Here is a 15,947-nt window from a genome sequence, read left to right on the forward strand (position 1 = left end):
TTGATTTGAATTGGTCACGTCTTTTGTTCGTCAGTTGTACTGTAGGGTGATGGATAACAACTGCAAATTGTTCATGACATGGAAGAAGAAGATTATGATAGGGACATGGACAAGCAAGCAAGAGGAAGAAAACCAGGAGAGCTCTGATGATGAGCAGGAAACTGAATGTGATTCTATGATGCTCAAGACATTTCACCATGCATGCATTTGGGTGGCTTCAACTGATTAAAATAATATGGTTGAAACATAACCCATTTTTATTTCCCTTGACTATCATGTCTTAATATGCTACTTTAGCTGTCTTTATGCTGTGTCCTCCAGTAAATTATTGCACATAGTGTTGGATAATAAACTATGAAGTAAATATTCTGTATTAGGGATGGTGTTTGGTAAATACACCATTTAATTTAGTAAACAATACATATAATTACTATGATTGTTTTAATTAAAACATGAACATTTACAAGAAGGGAATGCTGAAAGATGCATTAGAAGAGACTGCATGGACTATATTGCTGCAGGCACTTCTTGCACAACTGTACTCAGTTTACCAGGGAAAGATCAACATGAATCCTATACTGTATTATAAGCAAGATGAGCATGGACATTACTGATGTTCAGCACCTGAAGAGGACAAATATAAGACATTTATAACACAGAGATACAAATGAGGTCTTTTATATTATGAATTGCATGAATTGTATGGCTTTTGCATCATAAACCACACACTGTCTGTACATTGTCTTACTGAATGACACATTGGCCTTACAGTACAATGAAGTGTCACAATATATATTAGTTGTTTAAATTGGTGTCTTTGTTTACTGTCAACACTGTATTCTTGCTCCTGATCTAATGAAATAAATGGAGCACTTTCCAAATAGGCACTGATATAGATTTGTTTGGGGTCTGTTCTTATTCTAAGATAACTATGACTTGCAACTAACATATTGACGAGTTACTGAAAAGACCATCTAAAAACTGACTCAGCACAGTTAGTTGTGATATCGAGAATAGATCTGTGTATGTTGTACTGCCCTTCCATCCACAGGGGCCCAGTAGAGTCCCCTGGAAGAGAAAAAACAATTAACATTTCAAATGGCTGTAAATCAAAGTCTGATTATAGTTTTAAAGAGAAATTTGGCAAGACAACTACTTATGCTGTGTTAATTAAATAATGTTGGACAGAGTTTTCAAACATAATATGGAAAGGTGGTATAAAGGTGTTTAAAAGAGTGCTCTTAGTAAAATACCAAATTTCAGCCTGCCTCTTACATATGTCATAAATGTTTGCACAATGAACATGTTTAAATATACCTTTGTTCAAAAAAGATTGTATTTTCCCCCATTTTATTATTAAACATTTTAAACGACATTACCCATAAGCCTCTGCCATTCAAACACGAAAAGCATGACGCTGGTATTTGTAGTTTAATAAAGTTATGCTCAGGGTTAGGGTTACGATCTCGGTAAAGTGGTAATTTCTCACGACATAGCAACACTGCATTGTTAACTGAAGGTATTACTGACGTAATAATAACAGCAAAACGTACTTTACAACATTAAGCTTTTTTTTTAATTTGGGTTAAAAGATAGTCCAATCACAGCGAGTTCTGCGACTGCCAAGGGCACTTCAAAGCCAATGGCAACCCAGTTGAGCAGAGGCGTCACACTCACTTGTCCATATATGGTAATTCGTAACAGAATCTTCCGGGATCTTGGGGTGAATGGACAGATAATCAGTTAAATGTTTATTTGTCTCCACTCATTATAAAATTGCAACAACAGATTGCATCGTGTGGTTAACCTGATGTAGCAACAGATTTGTTGATTACAGTAATTTTTTTTTTTTCAAACAAGAAATAGTTCCCATTGTACATTGTTTACACTAATATTAATGTACAATATTTAAACTCAAAAGTTTGCATACACTGTGTGAAAAACAAATAAGTCAAAATGTTTAATTTGCTTACAAAAAACCCCTCTGATAATTATTCAAACATGCTATATTTTTCTACTATTCAATTTTGCTTCTGTAACATTTACAGTGTATTTATAGTGTATTAAAGGAAAACAGTCAATCACTTCCTGGAAATGGACCCTACAAGCTTGCCATTCTTAGATCTGCCAGTTGAACTATGCAAAAAAAAAAAAAAAAATCATGAATCACACATTTTGTAGTCATTTTACAACGTTTATTGATATCTCAAACTTTTCCCATATAGTTCTCCAGTTTGTGCCACTATGGAGAAAAAAATGAAACAAAAAAGCAGTTGATTATAAAAATGTATTTGCATGGAGGTAACTAAGAAATATGCAACAGAAAACCCCTTTAAAAACATTGTCTATATTCAAAAATAAAACGAGAATTTGTTTACAGAAAATGTTATAAGATAATAAAATAATATGCCAGGCTCCATTTGAAAAGTGCATATTTTCTTCTCTTTAACAAAACAAATAAAAAAAGGCAAAAATAATTAAAAACAATATTTCAATATTTTACAATTATTACCTTTAAAAATATATCTCCTGTAATCATTGTTTGCTACTATTGTGACTAAATGCAAGACAAATTAATGGTTAATATTAATTATAATTTTAAAATGATAAAAGTCAACCATTTTGAGCAAGAATATATATATATAGTGATAGTGACAGGAGTGCAGTGCTCACAGTAGAGACGGGAGTGTTAACTGTACAGGAGGAATTAATACAAGTATACATGCTAATATTGGAAGTTTGCAGTAAAGGACTGAGAGCAGATCTGCCACACGAGAGAGAGAGAGAGATGTGGAAGCTTTTGGAAGGGCTGATATTGTGGAAAGCTGATGGAGTAATCTGTGAAAAATCCTGCAAGACAGGAAGAGACAGAATTGAACACATGATGAATAATAAATACATTGACAACAACAAATGGTAGACAACAACATAATTGCAGCATGTATAACAGTAAACAGAACATTATTGTCTGTTGGTGTGGATGCTAAAATAGTTATCATTATAGTTCTTGTTCTTGCAGTGAACAGCTTTAAGTGATCTGATTTGGCCAAATTAACTGAAGATCTGATTTGTCACGTAACAAGTTAAAACAGCATTTCCAGACTCTTGCTTCTTAGACAGATATGTTCAATAAAAATCAACACGGAAAGAAAGGCAGATTCTGAGGTGTGGACAGGCATCATGTACTGTTAGAACGGGAAGAGACCGCACCAATTTGTAAAGATTAATAAAGATTCCAATGGACTTAAAATAAACTTTATGATACAAACACTCTGACTACTTACAACGGGCACAATCTGCATATAAATACTGTAAAGCTGATGTAAAGCTGCTTTGACACAATTTGCATTGTTAAAAGCACTATACAAATAATAGTGACTTGACTTGACTCTGCAGGAGAGTTGAGGCACTGGCCAATGACAGCAGCAGGAGTAAAAGTGGTAGAATTTTGTATGAGTTCGCTTGTACAATATCATATGAATTTGCTGACTTGGTAAATTGTATGAATTATTACTACTTCTACATGACACTTTGTTGAGGGTTCTTCCTGATGGGCTACGTAAACCAAAGTTAAAGAAACATCAAATGCTGTGCAAATGTAACTGCAGTACAGTTTAGTCAAGGTGCTCAGAGCAACACAGACGTACCACTGGAAGTATTTGTCTTTGCAGCTTTTGGTCTTCTCCGTAACACACAAGATGGCCAAATTCAAATCCCATGATAGGCCTTCCTTTGGTCTTCCCTTTCAGCATAAATGAAGAGAAATATATACATGTTGAGACAGTGTGTTAAAAATGACCAAAGTGACCAAAATATTTGAGAGGAAGGACTGTAAAGAAAGATATTATTAAGGATGCGTTCATTAAAGCAAATCAGCTACAGCTAAATGTGTTCAACATTACCTGTGAAGGGTTGAATCTTTGAAGAACTTGTTCAGCCTTCTTGGCAGCTTCTTCAAGATCAGCAAAATAGGAACAGAAAAGCTGAGAGAGAGAGAAAGACACACACACACACACACACACACACACAACATTGAATTTTAAATTGTTCATGGAATTCTAAAATGTTGATTTGTTCTACTTTTTAAATGTATCTACATGCATGTTTTTGTTGCATATAAATCTGTTCTAGATTCAAAGTAAACACTACGCTTTGGCAATACATTGTAACAATTGTCATGCCAATAAAGCACATATTGAATTAAATTGAATTGAGAGAGAGAGAGAGAGAGAGAGAGAGAAAGAGAGAGAGAGAGAGAGAAAGAGAGAGAGAGAGAGGGCTTCTTAAAAGAGCTGCTGGAGTATGTAATCTGGCGTTAACTGCAAGACAGAAAAGAAAATATTGAATTACTTCACAAAAACATATTAAAGGCGTGGCAAGCACTGCTTTACAAATAGTATAGAGTACAGTTACTGTGGTAAACTCATAGTACGTGCTGTGGTTATTGTGCTTTAACTACAAATACCACAGTAAAACTACAGTTACTGTGGTAAACTCATAGTACGTGCTGTGGTTATTGTGCTTTAACTACAAATACCACAGTAAAACTACAGTTACTGTGGTAAACTCATAGTACGTGCTGTGGTTATTGTGCTTTAACTACAAATACCACAGTAAAACTACAGTTACTGTGGTAAACTCATACGTGTTGTGGTTATTGTGCTTTAACACAAATACCACAGTAAAACCACAGTTACTGTGGTAAACTCATAATACGTGTTGTGGTTATGTGCTTTAAATATCACAGTAAAACTACAGTTACTGTGGTAAACTCATAGTACGTGCTGTGGTTATTGTGCTTTAACTACAAATACCACAGTAAAACTACAGTTACTGTGGTAAACTCATAGTACGTTTTGTGGTTATTGTGCTTTATCTACAAATACCACAGTAAAACTACAGTTACTGTGGTAAACTCATAATACGTGTTGTGGTTATTGTGCTTTAAATATCACAGTAAAACTACGGTTACTGTGGTAAACTCATAGTACGTGTTGTGGTTATTGTGCTTTAAATATCACAGTAAAACTACAGTTACTGTGGTAAACTCATAATACGCGTTGTGGTTATTGTGCTTTAAATATCACAGTAAAACTACGGTTACTATGGTAAACTCATAATACATGCTGTGGTTATTGTGCTTTAACTACAAATACCACAGTAAAACTACAGTTACTGTGGTAAACTCATAGTATGTGCTGTGGTTATTGTGCTTTAACTACAGATACCACAGTAAAACTACAGTTACTGTGGTAAACTCATAATACGTGCTGTGGTTATTGTGCTTTAACTACAAATACCACAGTAAAACTACAGTTACTGTGGTAAACTCATAGTACGTGTTGTGGTTATTGTGCTTTATCTACAAATACCACAGTAAAACTACATTTACTGTGGTAAACTCATAGTACGTGCTGTGGTTATTGTGCTTTAACTACTAATACCACAGTAAAACTACAGTTACTGTGGTAAACTCATAGTACGTGTTGTGGTTATTGTGCTTTAAATATCACAGTAAAACTACGGTTACTGTGGTAAACTCATAGTACGTGCTGTGGTTATTGTGCTTTAACTACAAATACCACAGTAAAACTACAGTTACTGTGGTAAACTCATAGTACGTGCTGTGGTTATTGTGCTTTAACTACAAATACCACAGTAAAACTACACAGTTACTGTGGTAAACCCATAGTACGTGCTGTGGTTATTGTGTTTAACTACAAATACCACAGTAAAACTACAGTTACTGTGGTAAACTCATAGCACGTGCTGTGGTTATTGTGCTTTAACTACAAATACCACAGTAAAACTACAGTTACTGTGGTAAACTTATAGTACGTGTTGTGGTTATTGTGCTTTATCTACAAATACCACAGTAAAACTAGTTACTGTGGTAAACTCATAGTAACGTGTTGTGGTTATTGTGCTTTATCTACAAATACCACAGTAAAACTACAGTTACTGTGGTAAACTCATAGTACGTGTTGTGGTTATTGTGCTTTAACTACAAATACCACAGTAAAACTACAGTTACTGTGGTAAACTCATAGTACATACTGTGGTTATTGTGCTTTATCTACAAATACCACAGTAAAACTACAGTTACTGTGGTAAACTCATAGTGCGTGTTGTGGTTATTGTGTTTAACTACAAATACCACAGTAAAACTACAGTTACTGTGGTAAACTCATAATATGTGTTGTGGTTATTGTGCTTTAAATATCACAGTAAAACCACGGTTACTGTGGTAAACTCATAGTAACGTGTTGTGGTTATTGTGTTTAACTACAAATACCACAGTAAAACCACGGTTACTGTGGTAAACTCATAATACGTGTTGTGGTTATTGTGCTTTAAATATCACAGTAAAACTACGGTTACTGTGGTAAACTCATAATACGTGCTGTGGTTATTGTGCTTTAACTACAAATACCACAGTAAAACTACATTTACTGTGGTAAACTCATAGTAACGTGTTGTGGTTATTGTGTTTTAAATACCACAGTAAAACTACGGTTACTGTGGTAAACTCATAGTACGTGTTGTGGTTATTGTGCTTTAAATACCACAGTAAAACTACGGTTACTGTGGTAAACTCATAGTACGTGTTGTGGTTATTGTGCTTTAAATACCACAGTAAAACTACGGTTACTGTGGTAAACTCATAGTACGTGTTGTGGTTATTGTGCTTTAACTACAAATACCACAGTAAAACTACGCTTTAACTACAAATACCACAGTAAAACTACAGTTACTGTGGTAAACCCATACAAAGAGTAGACAGTAAATACAGTTACTTTACTATGGTAAAATCATGAAAAGGTGTTGTGGTTACCATACCTACAAAAAATACCACAGTAAAACTACAGTTACGGTGATGAGAGGCATGGTATATGTTGTAGTTACTGTGTATTGACTACACATGACATGGTCGAGCAACAGTTACTATGGTAAAAATATGGTAAATGTATGAACTTTTTACATGATCACAATTATCACACAATACCGGGTTGGTTGGTTGATTTGTTGTGCTGTCATCAGCCATGTCTAAAAGCTGAAGACCCATGTCACAACATGATTAGAAACGGTTTTATTTATTGATTTATTTAAAACTGCAACAGGTCTATAATATACAGTAGAAGTTAGCTTAGGCAGGCTACCAGCTGTGCTAGCTCCACTAACAACTCATTTGAACACATTACCTTATCTAATGTGATGCAGAAACACTGAAATAATTAAAATAATACCGTTAAACACGTGATCTCGTTACATAAAAAGAGCGTCGCCTTTACTTACCTGTTTGAAGGTGTACACGCATCAGGTGAACCGGGCGAATCGAGCCGTGACCGAGCCTCGCTGGTGACGTCACTGCTGCTGAAGATGCTGCGTGGTATTCGGACGCATCTGCTCTCCACTGAAGATAATGGGAAAGATTGGCGTGTTATATGCTCGCAAAAGTGGACTTTGGCGTATGCATTACACGCAATTTGAAAGTGTAAACTCGTGTTATTTATACGCAGATTGATGAGACCGGGTTGGTTTTAACCGTTATAGCAGGCTAGAAAGTTTAAAGATTGACAAAAATCAAAGAGTAAATAAAGGTAGTATACTACTAAAATAAAATAAAACAAGACAAACAACCTTTTCCTGTGGCTTAGAGGCGATTTTTATAAGAAAAAAAAACAAATTTTTAAAAGTGAAAAAAGTCTGGGTTATAACACGTCAGAAGTCTTAAACTTGACAAAAATAGAAGAGTAAATAAAGGAATTACTAAATTAAGTGCGAATAACTAAACTAAAGTAAATAAAATAAAATACCCTGCGGGTTAGGTAGGCCTACTGTTTGTTTAAAAGGTAAACACCTAATTTTAAAGTGAAAAGCTTTAGGATGAGTGCCGAATTGTTTCATTAATTAAGAAATGTTAAAGATTTATTAAAATAACGTTCGTTCTAATGTTAAAACATTATTTTAATTCTTTTAAATCATTGCATCGGTCTCACGCTGTTAGGGGGTGGCGGAAGGCGTGGTCTGGACTCGGCTGCGTAAACGCATTCTGAATTTGACGCGCTAGTGTGCGGTTATCTGACGGATGGTCTGCTCTTTTTCTTTTGTTTAATTTTTGTAACAATTTTTGACTTTTTACTTAAGGTTCGCTTCAAATGCTTTTTTTTTGTTTGTTTTAGAATACGGGTAAGATAAGTCAACTCTATATTATTTAACTTTGTAATGTTATGCTATTGTTTTAACTAAGGTGTCAGATGCTTTGTTTGTTTTAAATAAACAAACACGCTCACTTCTACTTTTTATTTAACTTAAAACGTTTTAAAACTAGTTAGAGTTCGTTACAACAACACTAGCAAGTCGTTGCTCATTTTACGTATGTTTTTTGTTGATATGTGTGCGTGAAAAACTCTAATAAAAACTTCCCTTTGTCCCGTTTAACACAGTTTCACAATTTAAAGTTTAAACACATAATAGTCTTCAATGGCCCACACAAAAACACGGTTCCCAAAACATTCATAAATACCTTAGGATCACTGGACAGTAAAAACAGATGCTCATTTAGATGGGTGAGGGTGGACAAAACAGGTGTCCAGTTTGGGTGGGTGGGGGGTCTTATCTTTATGAGAGGGCAATAAATCAAAAATTTGGACACAAAGCACACTGGGATCTCTCACACCTATCTGGGACTAAAAATCAGCTCACCAGGAAACTTCAATCTGGCTGTGAATGCACTGAAAGCAAAAGCACTGAGAGTCTTCTACATGATCAAAAATACAATTCAGTATGAAATTCCAATTCAAACCTGGCTAAAAATCCTAAAAGCAGTAATCGAACCAATTGCACTATATGGCAGTGAGATATGCGGACCTCTAAAAACCCAAGATTTCTCTAAATGGGAAAAAGAAGAAATTGAAATTATGCACACCCAAATTTGTAAAAATATCTTAAAAGTTAACAGAGCAACCCCAAACAACTCGTGCAGAGCTGAATTAGGACAATACCCACTATTAATTAATATTCAAAAGAGAGCTGTGAAATTCCAGCAGCACCTGACATGCAGTGATCCGAGCTCTTACCAGGCTGAAGCCCTGCAGTGGCAGGAGCAGAACCTGCAGAAGAGCGCACTTTTACAGCTGGTACTCACACTACACCCAAACCAGCACAGCACCATCAGGCCCAACTAAATCACACAGTTACAAAAACAAAACTACACTGCCTATTGGAAAGATGCCACTAAAATACAAAAGAAGATGGAGCTGTATTTACACCTGAAGAGAGACTACAAACCAGCAGAATACCTGAGCTGTGTAAAAGATCACAAATTAAGAAAGACATAGCATTGGCATTGTTGGACATAGCAACAGTATCTAAGGAGGGCGGGTTTTTGCAAACAGCCAATTGCATCTAAACCTCTCTACTTAACTTTAGGTCATGCATATCCGCCATGTTTGCTTTTTTTTTTTTTTTGTCGTTTTTATGTAGTTTTTTCACGTATGTATTTCTGAACTGAATCCTTCACTAAAAAGCAGTGGATTGTGAACAATATTAGCCATAAGACTGTGCACAGATCCACACTTCAAAAATCTACCTGAAATAATAGACCATCCGGGGACTTTTAGCACACTTAAATGATTTTCAAGCTGTGTGTGCTTACTGATTATATAATAATGAGCTAACGAGCTGTCCAGGTGTCACAAATTGTTTTCTGTTTGGCTTTAAAAGTCCTGGTTTGGTTGGAACTATATGTATATTTTCTTTGGCTGTTTTAGTGGTTAAATTTGTGTTAAAAATGGGCTTGATTAAACTTACTCTTTTGGTGTTTCTGTATCACCAGTTGGTATGGCAAGGTGAGTTTTAATGTTTTATTCTTTGTTTGGTTGCAGGAATTTTTGTTTCAATATGTGTGTTCTCACAATATTAGTGATTAGAAGAGCCAATCGTTTTATTCACTCATTTGGACTCATTCATCAAAATGAACTAATATAGTTTTTCTTTTTCTTTCCCAAAAGTAGCTTTCATTTGGGTAGTATCAAGTGATATTTTCAACAGCCAAATTGCACAAACGTGTCCACTTGTGCAATCTTCCTCCTACTCTGAACCTAGAAGTCTTTATAATGCAGTTAAAAATAACTTGAGAAATATTAAATACTTGGCCTCCCAAGTCTCTCGTTCGTTTGTCATCACTGCTTTGTATTCAGCTCTATAGCTTAACATGGCTCTTTACATTACTACAAGATTGCTTCAGATTCAGAAACCAAGTATCACCCATCACTCCATGAGTAAAGTAATGAGATTATAAAGATTTTGCATTACATTTGAATTAATTTGCTTTGTTCTCTCTACAGACAATCCACTGAATGGCCTCAGTAACTTGGTTGGTGCATCTATTTCTGTCCCCCTGCGAGTCACCTTGAGCCAGGATGCTCCTCCTAACGTCACCTTGAGCCAGGATGCTCCTCCTAACGTCACCTTGAGCCAGGATGCTCCTCCTAACGTCACCTTGAGCCAGGATGCTTTTCCTAACGTCACCTTGAGCCAGGATGCTTTTCCTAACGTCACCTTGAGCCAGGATGCTTTTCCTAACGTCACCTTGAGCCAAGATGCTGCTCCTAACGTCACCTTGAGCCAAGATGCTGCTCCTAACGTCACCTTGAGCCAAGATGCTGCTCCTAACGTCACCTTGAGCCAAGATGCTGCTCCTAACGTCACCTTGAGCCAAGATGCTGCTCCTAACGTCACCTTGAGGCAAGATGCTGCTCCTAACGTCACCTTGAGCCAGGATTCCGCTGCTCCTAACGTCACCTTGAGCCAGGATTCCGCGGCTCCTAACGTCACCTTGAGCCAGGATGCTTTTCCTAACGTCACCTTGAGCCAGGATGCTGCTCCTAACGTCACCTTGAGCCAGGATTCCGAGTCTCCTAACGTCACCTTGAGCCAGGATGCTGCTCCTAACGTCACCTTGAGCCAGGATTCCGAGTCTCCTAACGTCACCTTGAGCCAAGATGCTGCTCCTAACGTCACCTTGAGCCAGGATTCCGCTGCTCCTAACGTCACCTTGAGCCAGGATTCCGCTGCTCCTAACGTCACCTTGAGCCAGGATTCCGCTGCTCCTAACGTCCACCTTGAGCCAGGATTCCGCTGCTCCTAACGTCACCTTGAGCCAGGATTCCGCTGCTCCTAACGTCACCTTGAGCCAGGATTCCGCTGCTCCTAACGTCACCTTGAGCCAGGATTCCGCTGCTCCTAACGTCACCTTGAGCCAGGATGCTTTTCCTAACGTCACCTTGAGCCAGGATTCCGAGGCTCCTAACGTCACCTTGAGCCAGGATTCCGAGGCTCCTAACGTCACGTTGAGCCAGGATGCTTTTCCTAACGTCACATTGAGCCAGGATGCTTTTCCTAACGTCACCTTGAGCCAGGATGCTGCTCCTAACGTCACCTTGAGCCAGGATGCTGTTCCTAACGTCACCTTGAGCCAGGATTCCGAGTCTCCTAACGTCACCTTGAGCCAGGATGCTGCTCCTAACGTCACCTTGAGCCAGGATTCCGAGTCTCCTAACGTCACCTTGAGCCAGGATGCTGCTCCTAACGTCCACCTTGAGCCAGGATTCCGAGTCTCCTAACGCCACCTTGAGCCAGGATGCTCCTAACGTCACCTTGAGCCAGGATTCCGAGTCTCCTAACGTCACCTTGAGCCAAGATGCTGCTCCTAACGCCACCTTGAGCCAAGATGCTGCTCTAACGTCACCTTGAGCCAAGATGCTGCTCCTAACGTCACCTTGAGCCAGGATTCCGCTGCTCCTAACGTCCACCTTGAGCCAGGATTCCGCTGCTCCTAACGCCACGCTGAGCCAGGATGCTTTTCCTAACGCCACGCTGAGCCAGGATGCTTTTCCTAACGTCCACCTTGAGCCAGGATGCTTTTCCTAACGTCCACCTTGAGCCAGGATTCCGAGTCTCCTAACGCCACCTTGAGCCAGGATTCCAGTCTCCTAACGTCACCTTGAGCCAGGATTCCGAGTCTCCTAACGTCACCTTGAGCCAGGATTCCGAGTCTCCTAACGTCACCTTGAGCCAGGATTCCGAGTCTCCTAACGTCACCTTGAGCCAGGATGCTGCTCCTAACGTCACCTTGAGCCAGGATGCTGCTCCTAACGTCACCTTGAGCCAGGATTCCGAGTCTCCTAACGTCACCTTGAGCCAGGATGCTTTTCCTAACGTCACCTTGAGCCAGGATGCGTCTCCTAACGTCACCTTGAGCCAGGATTCCGAGTCTCCTAACGTCACCTTGAGCCAGGATTCCGAGTCTCCTAACGTCACCTTGAGCCAGGATTCCGAGTCTCCTAACGTCACCTTGAGCCAGGATTCCGAGTCTCCTAACGTCACCTTGAGCCAGGATGCTTTTCCTAACGTCACCTTGAGCCAGGATTCCGAGTCTCCTAACGTCACCTTGAGCCAAGATGCTGCTCCTAACGTCACCTTGAGCCAAGATGCTGCTCCTAACGTCACCTTGAGCCAAGATGCTGCTCCTAACGTCACCTTGAGCCAAGATGCTGCTCCTAACGTCACCTTGAGCCAAGATGCTGCTCCTAACGTCACCTTGAGGCAAGATGCTGCTCCTAACGTCACCTTGAGCCAGGATTCCGCTGCTCCTAACGTCACCTTGAGCCAGGATTCCGCGGCTGCTAACGTCACCTTGAGCCAGGATTCCGCGGCTGCTAACGTCACCTTGAGCCAGGATGCTGCTCCTAACGTCACCTTGAGCCAAGATGCTGCTCCTAACGTCACCTTGAGCCAAGATGCTGCTCCTAACGTCACCTTGAGCCAAGATGCTGCTCCTAACGTCACCTTGAGCCAGGATTCCGAGTCTCCTAACGTCACCTTGAGCCAGGATTCCGAGTCTCCTAACGTCACCTTGAGCCAGGATTCCGAGGCTCCTAACGTCACTTTGAGCCAGGATGCTGCTTCTGCTTCTAACGTCACCTTGAGTCCTTCTGATGAATAAGTTTCAACTGCTGTCTATTTGCATGTTCTCAAACGTGTTCTTGTATAACCAAATAAAAAATCTGGTTTTCAATGGTTTGTCTTGTGTGCACTAATTGCAGTCACTAATGTATGAATCCAAAAAGGGGGGAAAAAAATTGAAACCTTGGTTTCTTCACTTAATTTTCCAATGTCATTGTTGGTACATTTTACCAGTATTTACCATACTTTCAAAACAAAAATTAGAATTGGAAAAAATATGCAATATGAAAATAATTTAAGAATAAATGTGTTTTACAGAGAGAGAAAAAAAACAAGATTTGGTTTTCAAAAAGCCTTTTTCCAAAAGGTACATCTGGAAAAAGGGGGGTTGTCTTATCAGGCACGTCTTATATTCGGGACAATACGGTACTTATTTTTCATTCTTCTGTTCTGAATACCGTTAAATTTAAAGGACTTGTTGTGGAGTGAGGGGATGTAAATGTTTATATTTACCGGTATTTTAATATAAATTACATATAAATGAACGTAGCCTATTTGTTTGCAATTACAAGGTTAAAGGGTGTTTTTGGAGTAAGATCAATTTCTCTTTCATGAGATTACTTCTTGTTGGCCAGGTTTCGTGTCGTAAAGTCTACGGGTGAGGCTTTTAAACCAAGGTGTTGTTAGGGGCCCTCCCAACGGACCACCACCTTGCAGTGGTTGGGGGGCTTGCATGTCTCAGAGACTCGGAGAGCTATGCTGGCTGGAGCTTCGTGCTCCTGGTAGGGTCTCCCATGCCAGACAGGTTGAAGGGTAGAGGCTAGACAAAGCGTGGTCCTTGGTCCTCCAGGTTGGGGGTTCGGCGCAGGGCTAACCACTCTGCCCTAGAAAACATCTACTGGTTACGGAAACCGCAACAAAGTCAATATACACAAGCAGGTGCGACGGACCTCTAGAGTCACCTCAGGGGATTTGTATGAATGGCAGTGGTGAAAGCCTTCTTGAGGAAGTCACTGACAGGAAGATAGAGGTCTTGAATACCAAAACCAAGACAAGGATAGGTTTTTGGAACGTCCGTACAATGTACCAAACGGGCAGTAACAGCAGAGATGCGCCGATACAATTTACACATTTTGGGCATTAGCGAAAGCAGATGGACTGGATCAGGAAGAGTGTCAACATCAACAGGAGAGACAGTTCTATATTCAGGAAAGGAGGACAATCAGCATGAAAAAGGAGTTGCCATCATCTTGAGTAAAGGAGTGGAAAGGAGCCTGATAGAATGGAAACCTGTCAACAGCAGAATAATGAAAATGAGAGTAAAAGGAAAGCAGGTGAATATGACTATAATCCAATGCTACAGTCCAACCAACGATAGTAATGATGAAGTGAAAGACCTCTTTTATGAACAGTTAGAGGCAGAAGTCAAGTCAACACCACGGCATGACGTGATGATCATCATAGGCGACCTGAATGCAAAGATCGGGAGCGCCAACACCAACAACGAGCGTGTAATGGGAATACATGGATGCGGGACGATGAATGAGAACGGAGAAAGGCTGTTAGAGTTTTGCACAACCAACAACCTGGTTGTTGGAGGCACCTTGTTCCCACACCGCGACATACACAAGTTGACTTGGTACTCGCCCAACAACAGAGACAAGAACCAGATCGACCATCTACTTATCAATGGAATGTGGAGAGGATCACTGCTAGATGTGAGAGTAAAGCGAGGGGCAGACGTTGGAAGTGACCATCAACTGGTAACAGCAGTGGTGAGACTTAAGCTCGGAAAGCACAAAACAAAGTACACGTTCAGCGAAAATTCGACATTCAGAAGCTAAAGGACCCACACATGAAACACATTTTTGTCACACAAGTGAGGAACAGGTTCCAAGCGCTACAAGATCTAGACACAGAAATCAATGCAGACAATATCAACACAGTCTATAATAACATCAGGACTGTTTACCAACAGAGTGCAGAGGAATGCCTGGGCTACAGAGAGAAGAAACGATCAAAAGAATGGATCAAGCTTAACACCTGGAAAGTTATAGAAGAAAGACGCAAACTAAAGAGCCAGATGATGGAAGTAAGATGGATATTCAGAACAGACTGAATAAAGCAAGGAATGCCTTCATCAGCATGAATAACATCTGGAAGTCCTCACAATTTAGCGTGAACACTAAGCTAAAACTCTACAACAGCTGTGTTGTACCAGTACTCCTCTACGGAGCAGAGTGCTGGCGAATGACGCAACAAGACCTCATCAAGCTGTCCACATTCCATACCAAGAGCCTCAGGAGAATACTCAAGGTATTCTGGCCAAACAAAATCTCTAATGAAGACCTACTGTATTGCTGCAAACAAGAAGACATGGCTACAACAATCATGAAAAGACGTTGGCGATGGATTGGACATGTGCTGCGGAGAGAAGACGGCTCCATCATCAAAACAGCCCTACACTGGACACCAGATGGAAAGAGGAAGAGAGGACGGCCAAAGACCACCTGGAGACGAACGGTGGAACAAGAACTGAAAAGCTACCACCACACCTGGGGAACGATAGGCAAACTGGCCCGCGACCTGCAGAAGTGGAAGGATTTCGTTGCTGCCCTTTGCGCGCTATGGGCAGTAAGTAAGTTGTTAGGGCGTGATATTCAAACAACGACTGTTTTCAGCCGCCACATTTATCAATGTGTGATCATTCGTACGATGAGATTGGCAGCATACGAATGTTTCATAAATCACATGTGAACTCAGTCGTAAATTGATTTCTATGCTCGTTTCTACATTAGTCACACTTCACTCTGAAACACGCAATGCAACAGACTTGTTTGATAGTCACCCTAACAAAAGAGTTTATTCGAGTGTGCTATTAGTATACTTTTAAACTAAAAATTAGGAAAGTAGACTGTCTACTTTTATGTACTTCTCAGAAATATACTTAAAATGACAAGTATACTTCTACTTACAAG

At 39.7% G+C, this 15,947-nt stretch overlaps 1 protein-coding gene and 1 long non-coding RNA gene across 3 annotated transcripts in view; both read right to left on the minus strand.

The window, feature by feature from the left end:
- LOC131532229 (uncharacterized) overlaps positions 1 to 15,947 on the minus strand; it is a 136,736-nt gene that overhangs the window by 22,150 nt on the left and 98,639 nt on the right. Inside the window, exons 13-15 of the mRNA XM_058763739.1 lie at positions 12,007 to 12,420; positions 11,258 to 11,569; positions 10,900 to 10,995 (exon numbers count right to left, since the gene is read on the minus strand). Coding sequence (XP_058619722.1) covers positions 10,900 to 10,995; positions 11,258 to 11,569; positions 12,007 to 12,420 — 822 coding nt within the window. The remainder of the gene's footprint in view (positions 1 to 10,899; positions 10,996 to 11,257; positions 11,570 to 12,006; positions 12,421 to 15,947) is intronic.
- Positions 2,307 to 7,888, minus strand: LOC131531681 (uncharacterized). Of its 2 annotated transcripts, none has more exons than XR_009268755.1 (4): positions 7,297 to 7,888; positions 3,903 to 4,319; positions 3,648 to 3,742; positions 2,307 to 2,850 (listed from the first exon to the last, which is right to left on the minus strand). It is a non-coding gene; the product is annotated as an uncharacterized LOC131531681 (long non-coding RNA). The 2 variants fall into 2 exon arrangements; XR_009268754.1 differs by having other exon boundaries at positions 2,310 to 2,850; positions 3,903 to 3,983.

This window comes from Onychostoma macrolepis, chromosome 23 (genome assembly GCF_012432095.1).
Source record: "Onychostoma macrolepis isolate SWU-2019 chromosome 23, ASM1243209v1, whole genome shotgun sequence".
NCBI classification, from domain to species: domain Eukaryota; kingdom Metazoa; phylum Chordata; class Actinopteri; order Cypriniformes; family Cyprinidae; genus Onychostoma; species Onychostoma macrolepis.